Below are 20,899 nucleotides of genomic sequence, written 5' to 3' on the forward strand. Positions count from 1 at the left end.
AATTTCTAGTTCTAGAGTGAGATAAATTGCCTTTGGACAATTGACAAAAGATAAGAGTTATAAGGTTGAAATCTAAAGTTCCAAAATGCAGGGAAATTAAAATATTTTGGGGAGATAAATCTGTTTTTAATGCATCAAAAGCAGCATGTATACTTGTGCAAATCATTTATTTATTCATTTGGCATAGTCAGCTATTATGTTGTAGACTCTAGAATAAGAAGGGGTTTCTAAAGGTTTTCTCCATCTCTCTCCCCCCTTCTCTTCTATTTCTATGCCTATCTCTATCTCCATATCTATCATTTCTCTCTCTCTCTCTTTCTATTATATATATTAATAACATTAAGGGAATATATTTAGCAATTCTGACCTAAATCTTTATAGTTGAATTTTTAGACTATGTCTACATATCCAGGATATATAGGGATCTGTAATTATACCAAAACACAAATTTGTTTCATGCATATTTTCAAAACTGATGTATGGAAGTCACTTAGTTAATAAATGAGTCAGAATCATCTTTCCACATTTTCATTGCTACTTATCATTGCATGACTTTAGAAAGAAAGCCACCTCCTAGTACTAGTTATGAGAATAAATGGAATATAATGACTCCAATAACAAAATGCTTCTTTCCTGGAAAATTACTACAAAACTGGCTTACACCTTGTATTTACCAGTGTAATAGAATTAATTCTAGTTTTAGGTATATTTTAGCTTTATCTAAAAGTACTTATTTTGGGTAAATTATATGCTATAAAATATTTTCAATTAAAAATGAAAGAATTGGATATATTCATATAAAATTTCAAGAACTAACTATGACTTGGGAGGAGTAATATTCTGTAGTCTTTGGGAATGTACTATTGTGGAGGATGTTAAGGAATAGCAGCTAATATAAAAACATTGAGCACCTTAAGCAGCTGAAAAAGTACTCAAATGCATATTTGACAATTTTGCCTAAATGTGGTTTTAATAGAAGGTTATAAATTAGCTGTTGCAGATGTAACTAGATTTTATGTTAGACCTGATCAAAAATACATTACATTTGATAGTTTCCTTTCATCTTATTTATGTTCTTAAGTTCAATGGCTTGAGTATCAGGAGTAAATATTCCAGTGAATGTTGTTGCTCATAGTTGGCATCTAAGCACTATAATAAATTTCTCCTTTTTCACTTGTTTTATTATGTAAGTTATAATTATTTTTTTAAATTTTTTACAGATATATTCATGAAAAATTATTTTTCCATCTTTTTTCCTGTTTTCCTGTTTTTATTGTGGTAAGAACATTTAACATGAGATCTACCTTTTTAACAAAATTTTAAGCATGAAACACAGTATTTTTAGTTATAGGCACAGTGTTGTAAGATCTCTAGAACTTATTTATTTTGTATAAGTAAAACTTTATACCCATTGAACAGCAACTGCCCATTCTCCCTTGCTCCAGCCCCTGGCAACTTCTATTCTATGCTCTGTTTCTGAGTTTGACTATTTTAGATACCTCATGTAAACGGAATCATGCAATATTTGATTTTCTCTGACACACTTATTTCACTCAACATAATGTTTTTAAAGTTCATCTATCCTGTGGTATATGATAATGAACCCACTTCTGGGTATTTATACAAAAGAATTGAAATTAGAATCTTAAAAGAGAAAATTTCACCTCCATGTCCATTGCAGCATTATTTGCAAAAGTCAGGATGTGGAAACAGCCTAAATGTCAACCAACAAACGAATAAATGAAGAAAATGTGGCATTACACATACACTGGAATATTATTTGGCCTTTAATAAGAGGAAAATCCTGTCATATGCAGAAATTCTTTTTATGTCTTGCAATGGAACAACTCAAATAATCCCATTATTATGATATTTAAAAGAATATCACAGGAGAAATAATTGAGATACAGACTTCTATCATTTTGTGCTACTCACACACATAAATATATTTATAAACACACATACACACACACACACCCCTCCATGCTAAGCATTTATACTTTTTTACACCTTGGGCTTTTGTACTACATGGATGGAAGTAGAATTTTTTGTTTTAATTTTCCAACTATGCAGAGTATGTTATTTGGGTTTCCTAGAAGAAGACAACACAAGGAAATATGGTTGAGGAAGAGCAAGATGAAGGAGCATATTGAATACAGAGAGGAAGCGGACATCCCAAGTATAAGAGCACAATTCTTGGTAGGAGAAGATGTCTACGGTTGTTCTTTAGTAGTATTTGTTACATTCCCACATATCATAAGTCACATTTTCATGCAGCAACAAATTTTGAGGAATGCTATCAGATATTTCATGGAACTAAATTCTGAGGACCAAAGTATTGAACTTCTTAAAGAATATTCTCTTTAATGAGGATTGGTATTAAGCCCTCTGACATTTTACTCTCAAGAGACATGTAAACATGGATGAAATACCTGGAAAGACCAGAGGATCTTTTCACGATTGTTTTCGATTTCATACAATCTTTGACACTTTTCATGAACTTCAGTTAACAGGGAAACTCAATAATGGCTGGAATTAAATACTCCCTTCTGTGATGGTATTTTAGATCAGATTCAATCTGCTTCAGAACAAAGAAAACATGGTACTTCTCACACATACATACACAATCATATCTGCTGTATGTCAGGCTCTTAACCAGAATTGCTGAGAGACTTCACTTAGGGTGAATGCATTGTAGAATGAGAGTAATCCACATAAATGAAGAAAAATTATTTTGAGAAAAGAAGGTTGGCTTACCAGGAAGGGTAAGTCTGGACTCTCAGAAGTACCTACTGATTTGGAATATATCACTAATCTACGCTGAAACTAAAGTGATTAAGAATGCTTACACAATAAACAAAATAAAACAAAAAGTGAAAAAGCATATGTCTGGATGGTATGCATTCACTTATGAAATAAAAGAGACTAAAAATACTTCTGAAAATTCATACTATATTCCACTCAATTAATTGGTTATTGATACCTTGCCCCACAGTGGAAGACTATGTATTTTATGTGAACTAAATTACCCTTGGAATCCACTTATTGCCCAAATTCATATGGGGCTTCTGGGATAGGCCATTCTTTAAGAGACTCATAGGTTTACTGGAGAAAGGGGTCATGGAATAAATAGTGAGGAAGGAAACATCTGACCGATTGCTCTCCTACAGCTTCTTCCAGGAAGGAAAGACCAGCAATGTGTTTCTAAAAGTCCATTATGGAGAGATAATGTGAAACACTCCTGCAGAAGTAGGAGAGAGAAGTTAGAGATTTGGTAGGGTAATCAATCATTTAAAAAGATCTAGTGTGACCCCCAAGTTACGTTATATAAAATTGAGTTTTAGGTTCTGAAAATAATAGGGACCTGCTTCTACTTTCTCCAATTTTTCTGGAAAAATAGCAGAACCCCAGAAGGAAACAGCAGCCTGATATATACAGAGGCTGTATTCTGAGGTATACAAGTTTCCAAATCTTGTCTAGCACTGCAAGTTGAGCCAGAAAGCAGAATTGTCTCTTCTCAAATTAATGATGTACACTTGACTATGAACATTTGCACTAAAATGAAGAGTCCTTATGCATATCTTAGACACCATTTAAGCCTCAGGTATTTTTGTGTGGTCCAAGGATATATGAAAGATACCAAAACATATTACTGAACTTCAAACTTAACACCATCCTTATGATTTGGGACTTGGTGTTTAGTTAGAGAAATTAAGTAATATAGTATTTCTTTCACTGGGATGTGGTAAAGGGAAATTCACAACAGTTACACTGTCATTGACAATACTCTTCATGATAGTCACAAACACATCCACTTTTCCAAAACATTGTGGAATTAAATCAAGGAGAAAAGTCTGATGGAGTTCAGCTCCTGCCTAGCAAATCCTAATCAGGTTAATCAATATCAGTCAGTTCTACCTTTCAAATAACCAAATGAGATACATGTTACACAGGGTTTGGAAGCAAACAATTGGACCAAATAATAATAATAATGGGATCAGATATGAGAAAAGAAAGCAAAGTAAATATCATCATAGGAATAGCTTTAATCTTTGAGTGTAGGGTAGCAGAATTAAACATTAAAGTTACAGCAAAAATTGACCTCCATGTAGAGCTTCTAACCCAAAGACATGAAATGAATGTTCACAGATACTTTACGCTTGAAAAGTTTATTATTTAAATATATGTTCAAGGACCTATGGGTTTGAAATTCAGTGGGTGATTTTTCAGAGAAATCCTTAGTTTTCCCAGTATTGCTGTTTTTCTAAAGCATGCCAATATTACACCCTAAAATAAATAATGACAAAATGGTATATTTAATATCTCATATATTAACATATCACCTGGTTGACCACCCATAGGAGATAAAGCTTATCTACATTTTTTTCTGACTTTAGGCTAATATTTATAAAATTAAAGGTGACAATAACAATATGTTTTTATTTTCTATAAATAATTTGGAAAAGATATTTTAAACAAGTTTAAACTATAGTACTTGGATGAAAGTGCTTGAATCTCTTAATCCTACATGTAAATCTTAAACAAGCAATAGACCCATGAGATTGTTAAATCCACAAATGAAAACTGTCTATTCATATTTCCAACATGCCAGATGGCATTCAAACTTAAAAAAAAAAAAGAGAGCTTTTTCAATACCCATATAACACCTGCTTGCTTCAATTGTTATGTTCTCAAAAGAGGGACTAAGTAAAGTATACTATTTAACATCTTATATATTACATAAATTTTATGAATAAACCATATATATGAATATCATTAAGATTATTCTTTCAATTATTATATTATTTATAATTACATTGACATTAAATTACAAATAATTATTAGAAATCCCAAATTCAACAGCAAATCACTTCTTTCAAGGTAATTTGTTTATAGGCATTAAAGAGAAATCTTATCACATCCACATTTGCCTGTGTAGTATTTAAGTTAGCATATGCAAAAGTGTTTAACTCATCAATTACTCCGTTAACTTTATGAATTCTGAAATTATGTACTCATATATCCTTCAGAATTTTCAGGGGTCTTTATCTTCTTTTTCATAAAGATGTTAAAACATAATTAATGGTGAGATGAATAGTTTTAATTCATAGGGATATGAGAAGCTTATGAGATACTAAAAAATATATTTTAAAATAAGCTATTTATGAATCTAGAGTGTCTTTTCTATGTGTTTTAAGTTACATGAATTTTTATTTTATTTCTTGAAATGGGATTAATCTAAATAAAGATAAGAGAAGGAAAAATACACATGTGAGAAATATCATGTTATTCATGTGTAATAATTCTATGCATCCAAATTCTAAAACTTACTGTGATGGAGTAAGTTGATGTAAGTTGAGTAAGTGATGGAACTTACTGTGTCCCTAGGTCAACAGAGCAGAATTGGTTTGAGGATTCATTCTGGCTGGGTTGTTTTGTTTTGTTTTTGCATCATTTAAGTTAAAATGAATTGGGATAAGTGGTGACTAAGCCAGGAGACTCAGGATGTCTTCCCACTAGGACTAGAGACAATGGTTTATTACATAAATTCTTAGGACATTTTTGCATTAGAATCCATATAATCATCCCAACCTAAAAAAGTACCCGTCTTTGACTCTTCATTCTATTCATTTAATCAACAGCAAATCTTTCATTTTTACCTCCCAAATCTCTCTTAATCCTATCTTGTCTTCTTTGTCACTGTTTCTGCTGGACTCATGTCTCCCTCACCTTGATCACTTTATCTCTTTAACCAGATAAACTACTCCCCAAATTTATTTTTCTAAAATACAAATTTAGCCATTTAACTACCTTGCTTACAAGCCTTCAAAGGAATCTCCCTTGTTAATTGTTTACAAAGTTAAGTCCATCAATTCCATAATCATCTTTTACATTTCTCTTTAGGGTCTGGCTCCGTACCTCACCAACCCTGTTTTGTTTTACCTCTACTACATTTTTTATTTAAGTGACAATGACATCTTTATAATGCATGAAATCTTATCTTTCCTTGCTTAATTTTTTTCCCTGCTGCTTTGATACCAAATAAATCAATGTGATAAGCTCATCTTTTGAGACTGAGGTCAAAGGACATCCCTGTTGAAACCTTACAAGATCCCTCAAAATACAGTAGGTTACTTTTTGCTTTATTCCTTCATCAAAGCTTTATGTGTTTCTAGTGCATCATTCCTAAACACTGTTACATTTGATAACAGGTTTCATTTTTAGACTGTGAGCTTATTCATTTGAGAGATTTATCTAATTTGTTTCTATGCCTTTAGTATACACTGAGTTGAAAGCACCTAATAAGTGCTTGTTGAATAAACACTTGAGTTAATTAATTTCAAAAATATATTTATGTAGAGTAGGCCATATATGACAAAATCTAAACCTGTGCTAGTCTGAATATGTGTAAGATATATACATATATATCTTAAGACACAACCAAAAATGTTATAGGAGCCAAGGGAAATATCTGCAATTTTATTTTTTTCATATATTCAAATATCTACATACCTACATAAATAATGTAAAATTTGATAGTTTAGCCTGCATTTTATTTTCAGAGTAAGTAAAGTGAATGTCTTTCTATTTCTGAAGAAATGGGAAATAATAATGTTCTCTCTTTTTCTCTCTCTGCATCTTATACACATACATATCCCCATATACACAAATACACACATGTATACAAATACATTGATCTTTCATTTTAACTTACTTATTAAATAATCCCTTTATCTTCAAAAATCTCATTATCAGGTTTATAGTTCTGGACCTAAAATATTTGGAAGAGGCTTGGAAAGCTTTTATGGATAAAAAAAATTAAAATCATACTTTTAAAATTGGAAGGCAAGAAGAGTTTTCAGCTGTATAAATTGCTCTACAAAAGGTATGGCTAAAGAACTAAAGTATGCTGCAAAGGTACTGATGCCCTGACCTGCAGAGATACAGTAATTCCACTGACAATAAGAAGCATGAGAAATTTTTTTTCTTTCCTTACTGCCCAATGTCTTTGATGAAAAAGTACTATCAACCTAGACTCCAGAATGTGGCATTAAAGTTTAATTCTACCCAATCAGGTAGGTAGAGATCAAATTCTGACACTGGCTTTTATTGTGGAAGAGTTGTAACTTTTTAAAAAACTCTTTTAAACCATTGAAGCAAACCAAAAATGTTATAAGAGCTAAAAGGAAGTGTTCATAGTCTTTTTTTTTCATGTATTCAAATATCTGCATATCTACATAAAGTATAGTTGGACAGTTTCATCTGTATGTTTTTCAGAGCAAGCTTTTTTAATTTAAAAGTATAACCTCTCCCCCTTATTTAATCCTTTGGATTTCTGGCCCATTTTTTCATTAACACAATTACATAATTAGGTATGTCTATAAATTAGAAACATTAATAATAGAAAAAATAATATCACATAATTTCCTATATTAAAGTTAGCTTTTTTACTTAAGAAAAATAATATTCATAGAACCTTTTTCTTTTCTATGTGAATACAATTTATCAATGAAATGTGGCTAAAATTTGAAAATCTACCTGTAAGCATAGGTTACATTTTTGAAAGCAACACACAAAACAATGTGAACTTTGAACATTTAATTTTTATAACTGCAAATATCAGATTAATCTGCTATGATAGAAACACATGAAACTATTCAAAATCACTATTTCTTTTTCCCCCTCATCTCAATAAATTATCTTCCTAAAATACAGGATATTTATGCCTTTATTTTTTAAAATAAATTTACTTGAATTGTTATAACTTTAGAACTATGGGAAATAATCCTTACATTCAGAAGGGCATCTCCAGAAAACATCAGAATATAAAAAACAAAATCATGATTTTAAGTCCAGGCTGTAGGCAAAGGGAATGAATAATGGCCCATTTGCATTCTGCAAATTTCCATACAGTTGTTTTTCATATAGGACAAGCATTAAGAACCAAAAATAATTGAACAAAAATATACTTTTGAAGAAAAAGAAGTGTTAAACTGTGTTATTCTCCCTGTTAATAAATCAAATGCAGATTAAAAACCACATCATTCTAAGAGCATATCCTACACAGACCATAACAGAAGTGAAATGTCTCATACTGAAAGTTATTTCTTATATTTTAATATAAACTTTTGTATATATCAAATTTTGAAAAGAAAGAGAAGACCTGCTGAAATTGCTCCATATTCTGAGTTACAATTGACTCTATAAATGTTTATTTTTGTTGGTTAATTGAACATTCTACAGCAATTTAGCCATAATGTGTTCTTTCTTTCAATATCTTGTTTATATATTAGAATTCTTCTTAAAAACACTAATACATATGTCAGAGCTACATCAAAGATTGAAAAGAGTACAAAAAGTAACATAATTCAATATTTGTATTCTATTTTATAATTACCTACAGCACAGATTGGGTAGTGGGGCTGCATGATGTGGAAGGGGTACAAAGAAGTGTACTTTACCTCTCTTAACTAGTTGCTAAAAGTCCTCCATATAAATTATCTACGTCTATCTCATGAAGTCCTAGCCACAGTCTGATTAGGTTGGCATCATACCATGCTATTTAATAAATGAAAAAACTAAGGTTCGGAGAGGTTAATTGACTTGTTCAAAGTTATACAGTGACTGAACAAGAGCTCTGAGTGTATAATTCTCACTATTTCTATAAACCTTGCTCTTTCCTTAGGTAACCCTTTCTTTTCAGATGGAGCAGACGTTCTATAAGTGCTATAAGATGGCTAACAACCTTCTGCAATAATAAAAATAAGAAGAGAAACTTGATTTTACTTTATCCTAACTTATAAATTTAATTGCTACTTCTTCATTTATGTGTTATTTTTATATCACTTATTTAAACTATTAGTTAAAAATTGAAGTACACAGATAAGTTACTTTTTAGTATCACCCCTTCTCTGCTTATTCTCTATTAATAACCAACTATCTAAAGACTAAGGCTACTAATGTGCTGCCTAGTTAAAATCAGTTAGATGCCAGTTTGTTTCATGTATAAAGATTTCATCTATTTATCTATCTACCTACCCATCTATCTCTTAGTGAGAGGCTACTGAGATTAGACTGATTCACCAAAATTTTGGCTAAATGATCTTGATGTATCTGATTTAATGAAATAACATTGTGGTTATTTATTAAATTCATCAAATTTTCATTGAGGCAGCCATTTGACATTTATCAATTAAAATATTTTAAACTCTTCCTTTAGAAAATTTAGTCTACTTGGAATTACTTGTTTAGTATTACTAAAGATGAACTTTTATGAGAATAAGTAAAGTGTTATGTAGTTAATTTTGAAGTCAGTAGAACACAGAACTGGCCATCAATATATACTTATTTTCACACTGTATTAAAACAATTAAAAAATGTGATATATAACAATTCCAATTCACTTTTATTCTTACCAACATTTAAATAGTGAACATTTTTTACTATTTCCCTCATCTTGTTGCAGAAAACCACCAAACTCATTAACTGTCTGGCAATTAGGGCTGACAGAGCGTCATAAATCCAGAATTATCAGTGTCACAAATCTCTTTAATATACTTTTCTCTCTTTCTCCCTTTGGTTCCAAGAAATACAGACTCTTATGTTACTTAATTCTCATCATATATGCTCTTTTGGCTTCTTTGAATCTGATGACATACACATGATAAAGACACTTTAACCCATCTAATACCATTTCTACTTCATCCTATGGAAAGGGATTCGATTATATTTGTATATTTATCTTTTCTGCTATTTATGAAGTTATTTTAATATAAACAAAGAATTCATACATTTATGATTTGAGATTAAACTAATTTGTAATTTTGAAATGACACAATCACCCTATAAAAATCAATCAAAATCATGTTATCTTCTGATAAAATCTGTATAATTTGCAGGAATTTATATAAGGAAATACAGGTGGGGCTTTAATTCCTTAATATTGAGGTTCCAACTGCAAGGGTATTGTTTTGTACCAGGTAGTTTTCCAGGAAATATTTGCTGAATTAAATTATATAATAATCAGATTAACCATGAAATTAACTTTTTTCCAAATTCTAAACTTATTTTGAAATCAATTATTTGTCTAAAAAATAAAGCAATTACCAATTTTCATTGCAATTGTATAAGTGTACATTAGTAATGCTCTATAATGTGAATGTACTTGGTGGATTAAATAAGAGTGGTATTATTTTATTTTCTATATATGGTAATAAAATGACCTTAAATGTATCCCAAATAGAATAAAGACTCATATATTTAAAATTTAACTTCTTGCTATTGAGCAAACCCTATGCATGTTTTATAGAATGAAATACATTATATTGAATAAACAGGCTTTCTCTGTTACTCATTCAAGTTTTTAAATTAACACATAAACATTTTTCTTTGGATTTGCCATAAAATACACCATTTACTTAGGTGTATTTGACATTGCTTTTATCTCTAAAATAATCTAGGTTTACCTTTCATAAAGTAATGATTTGATCATTGTTGCCAGAAATTTTGAAAGGCAAACTACAATGAAATTCTCACCATTGATAATATATTAATATTTCTATTTATTTACCTATAGAATAATAAAGCATAAAAAATATTTAGTGAGTAATTGTAAGAGTTGTAAAAGTTTTGATTAAGTTAAAAGATCATCTGGTTTTCTCATTACCATAAAATGAAATAGAAATAAATAAGGAAATAGAATCCTACAGTTAACATAGCAAAAGGCCTAACAATTCCATGAATAAAATATACATTTAAAATTACATGATAATTATTAATAATTTATATATATGATCAAAACAGGCTCACATTTTATTTTTCAATTCAAAATATTAAAGGGGCACAAAGGTTTTTTTTTTTTTTTAACATGGATATGTTTTATAATGTTTAAGATGGGGCTTTTAGTGTGCCCATTACCTGAATAGTGTTCATTATACCCAATAGATAGATTTTTGCCCCTCCACTCATCCTTTCTTCCCCCCTTCTTGATTTCTACTGACTTTTACATCTCTCTGTGCCCATGGATGCTCATGGATTAGCTCCCAATTATTAAAGAGTGCAAGAGGTGAGCATATATTGTTTTTGGACTATTTAATAATGGACATTCTGACAGGGGTAAGGTGGTATCTCATCGTGGTTTTAATTTGCATTTCTCTGATGATTAGTCATGTTGAGTATTTCTGCACATGTTTGTTGGACATTTGTCTATCTTCTTTTGAAACACTTCTGTTCATGTCTTTTGCCCACTTTTTAAATGGATTTGTTTTTTTCTTGCTGATTGGTTTGAATTTGTTGTAGATTCTGGACACTAACCCTTTATCAGATGTATAGTTAGTCTATTTACTCTGTAGATTACTCTCTTTACTGTGCAGAAGCTTTTTAAGTTAATCAAATCCCATTTATTTATTTTTATTGATGTATTTACCTTCGGGGTCTTAGTCACAAATTCTTTGCCTAGGCCCATGTCTAGAAGAGATTTTCCTACATTTTCTTCTAGAATTTTTATGGTTTCATGCCTTACATTTAAATCTTTTATTCATCTTGCATTAATTTTTGCATATGGCAAGAGACAGGGGTTCTCTGTTTCATTCTTTTGCATAAGCTCACATAATACTATTCTAGACATTGGCCCAGGCAAAGAATTTATGAAGAAGACCCCAAAGGCAATCACAACAACAACAAAAATAAATAAATAGGACCTGATCAAATCAAAAAGCTTCTGCACAGCCAAAAAAAACTATCACGAGAGCAAACAGACAACGTACAGAATGGGAGAAAAGATTCGCATGCTACACATCCAATAAAGGGCTGATAACTAGAATCTATTTAGAACTCAGGAAAATCAGCAAGAAAAAAGCTAACAACCCTATCAAAAAGTGGGCAAAGGATCTGAACAGAAACTTTTCAAAAGAAGACAGAATAATGGCCAACAAACATGAAAAAATGCTCAATATCTCTAATCATCAGGGAAATGCAAATCAAAACCACAATGAGATACCACTTATCCCTAGTGAGAATGGTGTTTATCAAAAAGTCCCAAAACAGTAAATGTTGGCATGGATGCGGAGAGCTAGGAACACTCATACACTGCTGGAGAGACTGCAAACTAACACAACCTCTGTGGAAAGCAATGTGGAGATACCTCAAAGAGATACAAGTAGAGCTACCATTTGATCCAGCAATTCCATTACTGGGCATCTACCCAAAAGAACAAGAGATATTCTATAAAAAAGACATCTGCACTCAAATGTTTATAGCAGAACAATTCACAATTGCAAAGATGTGGAAACAACCCAAGTGCCCATCAACACATAAGTGGATTAATAAAATGTGGTATATGTATATCATGAAATACTATTCAGCTACAAGGAACAATGGTGATATAGCACCTCTTGTATTATCCTGGATAGAACTGGAACCCATTCTAGTAAGTGAAGTATCCCAAGAATGGAAAAAAAGCACCATATGTACTCACCATCAAATTGGTTTTAACTGATCAACACCTAAAGTGCACATATAGGAATAACATTCATCGGGTGTTGGGCAGATGGGAGGGGGTAGTTGGGGATGAGTGTATACATACATGAGTGCAATGTGTAACGTCTGGGGGATGGACATGCTTGAAGCTCTGACTGGGGTGGGGGCAAGGGTAATATAAACAATCTAAACAGTTGTACCTCCATAATATGCTGAAATAAAAAATAAATAAATAAATTTGAGTCTCCTCATGTTCTAAAGTAATGTGCTAAAATAATAACGATGATGTCCATATAGTAGAGCTATTAAGGAAAATGAGTATTGCTTATTATCCTACCCCTTGCAATACTTTACAAGGTAAAATAGTGCAATTTGTTTTTCCTAGAGAGGAAAAAAGTAGTAAATTTAGAGTATTAGAAGGACTATTTCATAATTTTGGAAACATAATCTATATGTAATGAAAAGTCACCTAGCTATGGCTATCAAAATACAAACATCATTTTTTTTTTTTTTTTTGAGGTAGAGTTTTGCCCTGTCACCCCAGCTAGAGTGCAGTGGTGCCATCATAACTTAATGCAACCTCAAACTCCTGGGCTCAAGATATTCCCTCTGCCTCAGGCTCCCAAGTAGCTGGGACTCCAGGCATGCATGACCATGCCTAGCTAATTTTTCTATTTTTAGTACAGACAGAGTCTCACTCTGGCTCAGGCTGGTCTTGAATCCTAACCTCAAGTAATTCTCCTGCCTCAGACTCTCAGAGTGCAAGGATTACAGGCATAAGCCTCCATGCCTGACCTAAAATGCCAACATCTTATTCCAAATTATAAAAACAATTAAATTCTAGAAAAGTTGATTGATGATTGTTGAAAATGGGTTATTACAGAATCAATACCTTTACCCTGTAACCATCGTAAGTTACCTAACTTCTCTGAGCCCATTCTTGATTTTTCTACAAAGTATATAAGGAAATAGCATCTATTCTTCCTCAAGTATGATACCAGTAAGGCTCACTTATCTCAAATGTTCCAATTAACAATATGTTGTGGTCACTGAAATCATATAATTAAAAATAAATTATTTTTTACCAATTTTCTTAAAATCTTTTGAAAAGGAAATGTAACAATAGCAGGAATCAAGCATTAAGCTTACCAATCTTTTATCATAATATATTAATAGTGTGAATGAATTATCCTCTGTTCAGGGCAGAAAGAGTAATGAAGCTTAGCTAAATAAGAAGGGAAAGAATATGAAATACTTCAATAATATAAAGGCAATGATAAAGGAGAAGCATGTCTAGAAAAAATAGTATCAGATTAAATGGAGATTTGCAACTGAAAGGTGGAAATGTCATGGGTTTGGAAAGGGACTCTGAAAAGCCAAAGGCAGAGAACACCATGAAAAAAATTGCCTGGAACAGGATTTTACATATTAAAAACAAAAACAAAAACCACCATCTTTATGTCCCAATGCTTTGTTTATAAATCACTTGCTATATTCTTTATAATCTACATGGTCCCGGGGTGGGGGGGAAGTTATGTATAATGTTTTTACTTATTTCTATAGTCCTCTATTATGTGAGTCTAATTTGGATTTTAGTGTAATTTCAACATAGTTTTTATGGTTTAATAAAACTTGCATGCATTAAAATGCTATTAAACTGTTACACATGGTTAATAATACTTATGAACTTCGGAAAGCAGCTATTATCAAACTGAACAAAGTCATTAATGTCTTTAAACTTTACACCAGGATATAAAGTTGAAAAGAGATGTTTAACTGTAACTAGAGAATAGTCATGATATCTGACTATATATGTTTCTTCTCTTTTTACTGTATATATGCACTTACATATATATTTCTTTTGTATTTTGTATTTTAAATCAAAATTACTGTAATAAAAATAAATTAACTATGCATTGCATTCTAGTGTTGACTTTTCCACTGACGGTGACATCTGTTTAGGTGGCTGACAGAGTACAAACATCCTTAGGCCTTTGCTACTTCATCTATGCAATAACTAGTTACTAGAAGTAATCTCTATAATCCCCTTTAGCCCTAAAACCAAGTCAATTAAAAACATACATTTGAGTTTACTAGTAGAAATTAAATCATCAGTTATTATTCGGTATCAGAAGCAATATTGCCTATGTATTTGTCTGCAGTAATAATGAAACTAGCTATATGTCAATGGTTCATTCATTTTACCCCCAAGAATCATATTCAAAACTGTCGGGCATAAGTTTCTTTTCCTTTCTTCCTTCCTTCCCTCCCTCCCTCCCTCCCTCCCTCCCTTCCTTCCTTTCTTTTGTCTATTTCTCTCTTTTCTTCTTTCTTTCTTAAAGAACCTAACTATGTCTTTCAAAAGGTAGCTACTGCTTTAGGAAGGTTAAAAACAAATACTAGCTTTTCTTATTATGTATCATTATACAGTTATAGTTGTAAAATAATCTAAAATAACAAAATGCTTTCATGAGAAAAATCAGCAATTAACAAAGTATAAATCTGACACCCCTCTGACCTAGAGAAGCCCAATATTCAAAATTGAAACAGTGGAGAGAAGATAATTAAACAGGCTCATATTTGTTCATCAATTCCACCCTAGATCGAAACAACCATAACACATGTAGTGAAAGTAGGCTCTTCTCAGGTGTGCCTCTGCATTAACACATGTTTCTGTCCAAGTCATTTCAGGGGTCAGCCTTATCATTTAAAACTGTCTTGTAAACATAGAAATAATTCAATGAAGAAGAGTCTGGCCCAAACAGTTGGGATATAAAATCAGTCTTCTGAGACATCTGAGTAACAACCATGAAGATCAATAAAGCATGCATAAAAAATGATAGTAACTGAGACTCTCAGTCAACTTATTTCTGTAAGAAAAGGTAGCCAAACCCAGTTACAAGAACTTGAAAAAAAAATTGAACTCTTGAAATAAATTAGTAAATAGAAGATAATATGATTTGTTAGGTGGGCATTACATTTACAATGAAGGAAAATAATTAAAAGCTGATATGCATTGAAAAGTAAAAGATTATAAATAACATAAAAAATTTTTGAAAACTGGATAAAAGTTTGAGAATTAAATAGAGAATTGAGAAAAAAATCGCATAAAAGATATGAAAACTGAAAAAGTAAAATGCATAAAGGACAAAGTTTAAAATGTATGATATACTATAAGCAAGCAATATTACTACCCAAAGTAGAATGCAGAGTGAGTGAATCAGGAACAGTGAGCAAAAGAAAAAAAATGGTAATAATAAAAACTTTCCAGACTTGAAAAAGAAAATAAGAAAAACATTTAACTTATCACATATTCTGGTTAAACATGTAAAACTTCAAAGATAAACCAGATAGGAATTAAATTATAAGTTCTCTTCATGACAGTCATTATAATAAGTATATTATACATGTTGATTAAAGAAATTAGATATCATGTCAGCTTCCATGAAGAAAGTAAATCAACTGAATTCATAACATCTAACATTCATGAAAATAAGCCATTCTCCGGTTTATTTTCTGCAATGATGAAGATGAAAGCAAAATAACAGCATATAATGCTCAAAGATAAGATCTAAGAAATTTGTACTTTATGAAATTAAAATTAATATGTTGATCTTACAACACCAGAAAATATTTTACGCTAGCAGTTTAAATTTGCTGGCAATTTTAAAGGGTACTTCAGTCTTTATCTTTTTTGTTTGTTTGTTTATTTAATGCAATTCAGTATAATATTTTAATTGGAAGAAAAATGGCTCTCCTAAAATCATAGGAAACCAAGCCTATAGAATATTATGCAGACCATTAAGGGCTAAAACATTTTAATATTTAATATAGCAATTTTTATAAAAAATGAAACTTCAGTTTTAATATCCTTAAGGTAGAAGTTTATAAATTTAAATACATTTTCTTAAAGTCAAGCAAACCTTAGCAAGCTCATTAACAAATAAACTAGCAATGGGAATAGAAACACTAACTTTAACTTGTTTGGTGTAAACTTTGAAGCAAAATCAACATAAAGAAGAAAATAACAAACTAATTTATCAGGTTTTTAAGAGTGTGATTCTGCTTGTTGATAAAATACGAAGAATGCAAAATAGGTTTCAAATAAGTTTCATTTCATTTTCTAAATACAGAAATTATTTTATTATGATTTTAAATAAATCTATCACAAGTTAACCAGTAGCCCATACACGAATATGAGGACTTAATTTGCAAAACACTCCCTCCAAGAACTCTCCTATCCAAGAATATGAGTTTGCGTTGGTAAATGATCTAAGAACTGTGTTGACATGGCGTCAATACTGATAGCTCCTCACAGAGCAGCATGGAAGTCCCAGTAGAAACCACACTTCCCAAGGCCTTACCATTCACAGACTTTCAGGGGCTTACTGACACACTGAATCAGCAGTGAAAATTTTGGAGACAGATGACTCTTGCTTAAATGCAACTTGAATAACGTTTTAGCAGTAATGAATTCCTATGCTTGTCCCTGGGAGATATGCCAGGAAAAAGGAGCAGGCATCTTCAGTCTGAGTTCCATTGGCTTCATGTTTCAAGAAAGATCAGCCTAACTAGCCCATGAATAACATTCTCTTAAAAGAAATATTTATAAAGGACTTTGCTATGGTTTGAGTATTCCCACCCAAACTCATGTTGGAACCTTAATCCCCAGTGTAGCAATGTTGGGAAGTGGTGCCTCTAAGAGGTGATTAGATCTTTAAGATAGAATTATGTTTTTTTCATGAGACTGGCTTAATTCTATCAGGAATGGATTAGTTTTTGTGGGAATAGATTAGTTCCTGGGAGATCAGATTGTTATAAAGCAAGGTTGCCTCTCCTGTTTGGTCCTTTTGGCATACCAACTTCTCCTTCCACTTCTCTGTCATGGTATGATGGAGCATATGTTCCTAGCCAGAAGACTAGCAAATGTCAGCACCATGCTTTTGGGCTTTCTAGCCACCAGAATCACAAGCCAAATGAACTTCTTTTCTTTATAAATTTCCCAGCTCAGGTATTCTGTTATAGCATCACTAAATGGACTAAGAGCTCTTGCAGTGCTGGATTTAACAAACCTAACCGGTTATAAAATTGTGCATTTTAGTTTTATATTCACTTATTTCTATGATCAATTTTTTTTATTGCACAAAATGGATTTCCATGAATAGAACCTTCATTTATAACATTGTATCCATTGGGAATAAATATTCAATTTACTTTTGCTGACTTAATCCAGGAATTTACTAGGTTATAGCCCTGAAGGTCCTTGTAGTGGTTTTTGCATAGTTTTGTTTTACATAATGCTTAAAAATAAAAGACAAAAGACAATAGGATTTTAAAGACATATAAACACACAAATGGGTGCACACATGTGTGTATATCTCAAAAGAAAATGGCATATTAGGCAATGCGTAATAAACAATGAATGTGTCATAATAATAAACATTGCATATGCTAAATGAAAAGTTAATAGTCTTGATTTCATGTAAAATTGGCATCTATGTGTGCCTCACTGGAGATATATACCAAATAAAATGATACAGATGGGATCAAAATAAATAAATGGGCAAAACATGCCCTAGATATTGAATAAAGAAAATATAGTGGTTGCAGTATTTAATAGAAGGCAGAATATCTTAGTAAAAAGAAATACTAAAATATGGAAATAATAGATAACACTTTGTTAGTAAATCATTATGTATCAAAATATGAATGGTAAACTTATCAGTAGTTTAATATATTATGACAGAAACACAGTTGTTCAACAATTTTTGACTTAACATCAGCCTATCACACATGAAACTGAGATAATGAAAAGAGGTAAAGTATATGTGAATTTTTTTTAAATACCTGGATTCCATTAACATTTTATAAATTGAACAGATAGTGGCTAAGTTCTCAAATAAACAATTATATATCTTATATAATCATAAAGAACAAAGGAAACAGAAATTCATCTCCTAAGAAGTTAAAATGATAAATAATAACTGGTTCAAAAATACAGTGATAGATTAATTTATTTTTATTATTCAAATAAAATTTATTATAAATTGTTAAGGTCTTAGAAGATAGGCATAGCAATAACACAAATGAGTCTCTGGCTAAGAATTATACTGTAAATGTGAAATATTTATAAATCATCTGGTGTAATATTTAAGAGAAAAAACAAAGCCCGTTTGTAGGAAAGACAGGAGATATGAAACAATTATAAAATAAAAGATGATTAAACTGGGAAATCAAAACATAAAATTGGTATTTGAAAAATATCAGCAATGTTTTTACAAAAATTTTTTTCTAAGTTATGATTACAAATTTTTACGATAAAAACTCACTTGAAAACTTAGTATCTACATTTTAGAGTGCATTGCTAATGAGATGTTTCTAAGCTCTCCTAAATATATATTTAGTTATTTGTGAATAAATAAACACTAACCTGCAGTCAAAAGTGTGTCCAGGCCCATCTATGCAAATCCCTCCATTAAGGCAGAGGACTGAATTCAGTTCAGGCTCAGCACAACTATCAATATTTTTTTCACAATATTCACCAGTGTATCCATGTGTGCAAATGCAAGTAAATCCATGTATTGACTTCTGACAGAAGCCTTCATTCATACAAGGGATTGATGTGCAGTCCTAAATTAAGAAATAGGGAATTAGATTTGATTATTAGTGGTAGACAGTTTTATTAAAATTATATTTTTATTTAAACATATTTTAAGAAATCAGTATGTAAGCTTGTCTGATATTTTCTTCTTCTAGTAACCAAAACATATGTTTATAGTAATAGATGATTTTTACTTGTTATTATGAGAAATACTCTGCCAAATGTTCCATTGCTGATTTTCCAGAAAAAAACCAAAAAATTTTATTAAGTTTTATTAAAACATGTACCATGTCAGAGAACTTCCTCTCCCAGCCCCCCACCAATAATAGTACTAAAGCAAATTTCCTCTGTAGATAATAGCAGGAATTCACTGACACTTAGTATCTTCCGTACATGCCAGTTTTCCCAGGACAGCCCCAGTTTAACTCTGCTTTCCTGGGTTAATCATTAATAGCACCTCAGTTAACTTTCACAGTAACACTGGGTTTGCTCATATACTTAGACATTTCACAATTGATTTATATTATTCTGAAATACCTAAAAAATCCATAATATCTAAAATTTGAATCTAACCCCAATCTTTCAATTTCCCACCTTTCCCCATGCATTTGTCCAAATTTATGTCCAGCATTTCTGTCATCTGTAGTCCTAGAAGCACAAGGGTCTTATGGAGTGAGAGGAATCTGGATAATAGCTATTACTTTTTAAGCTTAAACATATTTTTAAATTTCTCCTATTTTTACTTATTCAATAAATGGTATTTTATTTGTTGTGATAACATTTATGTTTAAAATCGCAATAGTGTTACCCCCCTAAAATGAATATAAAGCACTTAGTACTATGCCTGGAACATAACAGCTGATTAGTAAATATCATTTTTCTCTCCTTTCCATTCTGAAAACCAAGAGCTCTGTCAGCCTCTGTTTCAGTCATTGGCATTTGCCTTGAATAAAAAATTTTGTTTCTCTGTATATTTAGTTTCTACCATATGCTTATTAAGTTTACATTTTAAGCTTTTTATATGTGCTTACATTGTGGAAAGTACATGTCATAGTACCATGAACATGATACGACATTATTTTTCAATGTAATGTTAATTAAAAAGATTTGTACCCATAATTCTGAGAAATAACTTATGGAAACTTATATCATTAGTAAAACTATTTATTTTCAATGAGTTGTCTACACATAATTTCTTCATGAATTTTTATAAATATGAATCATTTGCATTCTAGGGTCTCAAGTTGTTACATTCTCAAGGATAATTGTGTATACAAACATAAAATACTTTTTCAGCATTTTACCCTGAAAAGTGATAATTTTCTAGAACTAACACTGTTTGACACCTATGCTTACAAATATTTAGTGACTTTGAAAAAGTGTTAATAAAAACTCATACTAACAAGATTAATATGAAAGCCACTGGATTCATATCATGTATCCATTAAAAAAATAAAAGTTTGTCAAATTATCAGAGGGTTTAATTAGTATCATTTGCATTAAGAAATAGATTGTGCCCTTGAGTATAAAATTCAAATCATGTCTGGATGGCAGTTTTTACATTCACCCAAGTGACAGAGCTAAATATATATTTTTATAAATGAAGATCATTCTGATATTTGTTCTACCTTTGCTGAAAATGTGAACTCCTTAAGGATAACCAAGGGCATTTAGTAGACTTCCTATAGGTACTGCAATTATTTTTACAGAATATAAATGCAGAATTCCACAGGGAGTGACATGGAAACAACATGTTTCTCTCTTCGCTCTATTGCTTGGTATATATAGAATGATTTATTAGAAAGCATTACATAAACTAAT

General features: G+C 31.1%; 1 protein-coding gene across 1 annotated transcript in view; it reads right to left on the minus strand.

Annotated features, from left to right (window-relative positions):
• EYS (eyes shut homolog) overlaps positions 1-20,899 on the minus strand; it is a 1,462,097-nt gene that overhangs the window by 893,405 nt on the left and 547,793 nt on the right. Inside the window, 1 exon segment of the mRNA XM_069488330.1 lies at positions 18,908-19,107. Within this exon segment, the coding sequence (XP_069344431.1) occupies positions 18,908-19,107 (200 nt within the window).

This window comes from Eulemur rufifrons, chromosome 15, assembly GCF_041146395.1.
Source record: "Eulemur rufifrons isolate Redbay chromosome 15, OSU_ERuf_1, whole genome shotgun sequence".
Lineage (NCBI taxonomy): Eukaryota > Metazoa > Chordata > Mammalia > Primates > Lemuridae > Eulemur > Eulemur rufifrons.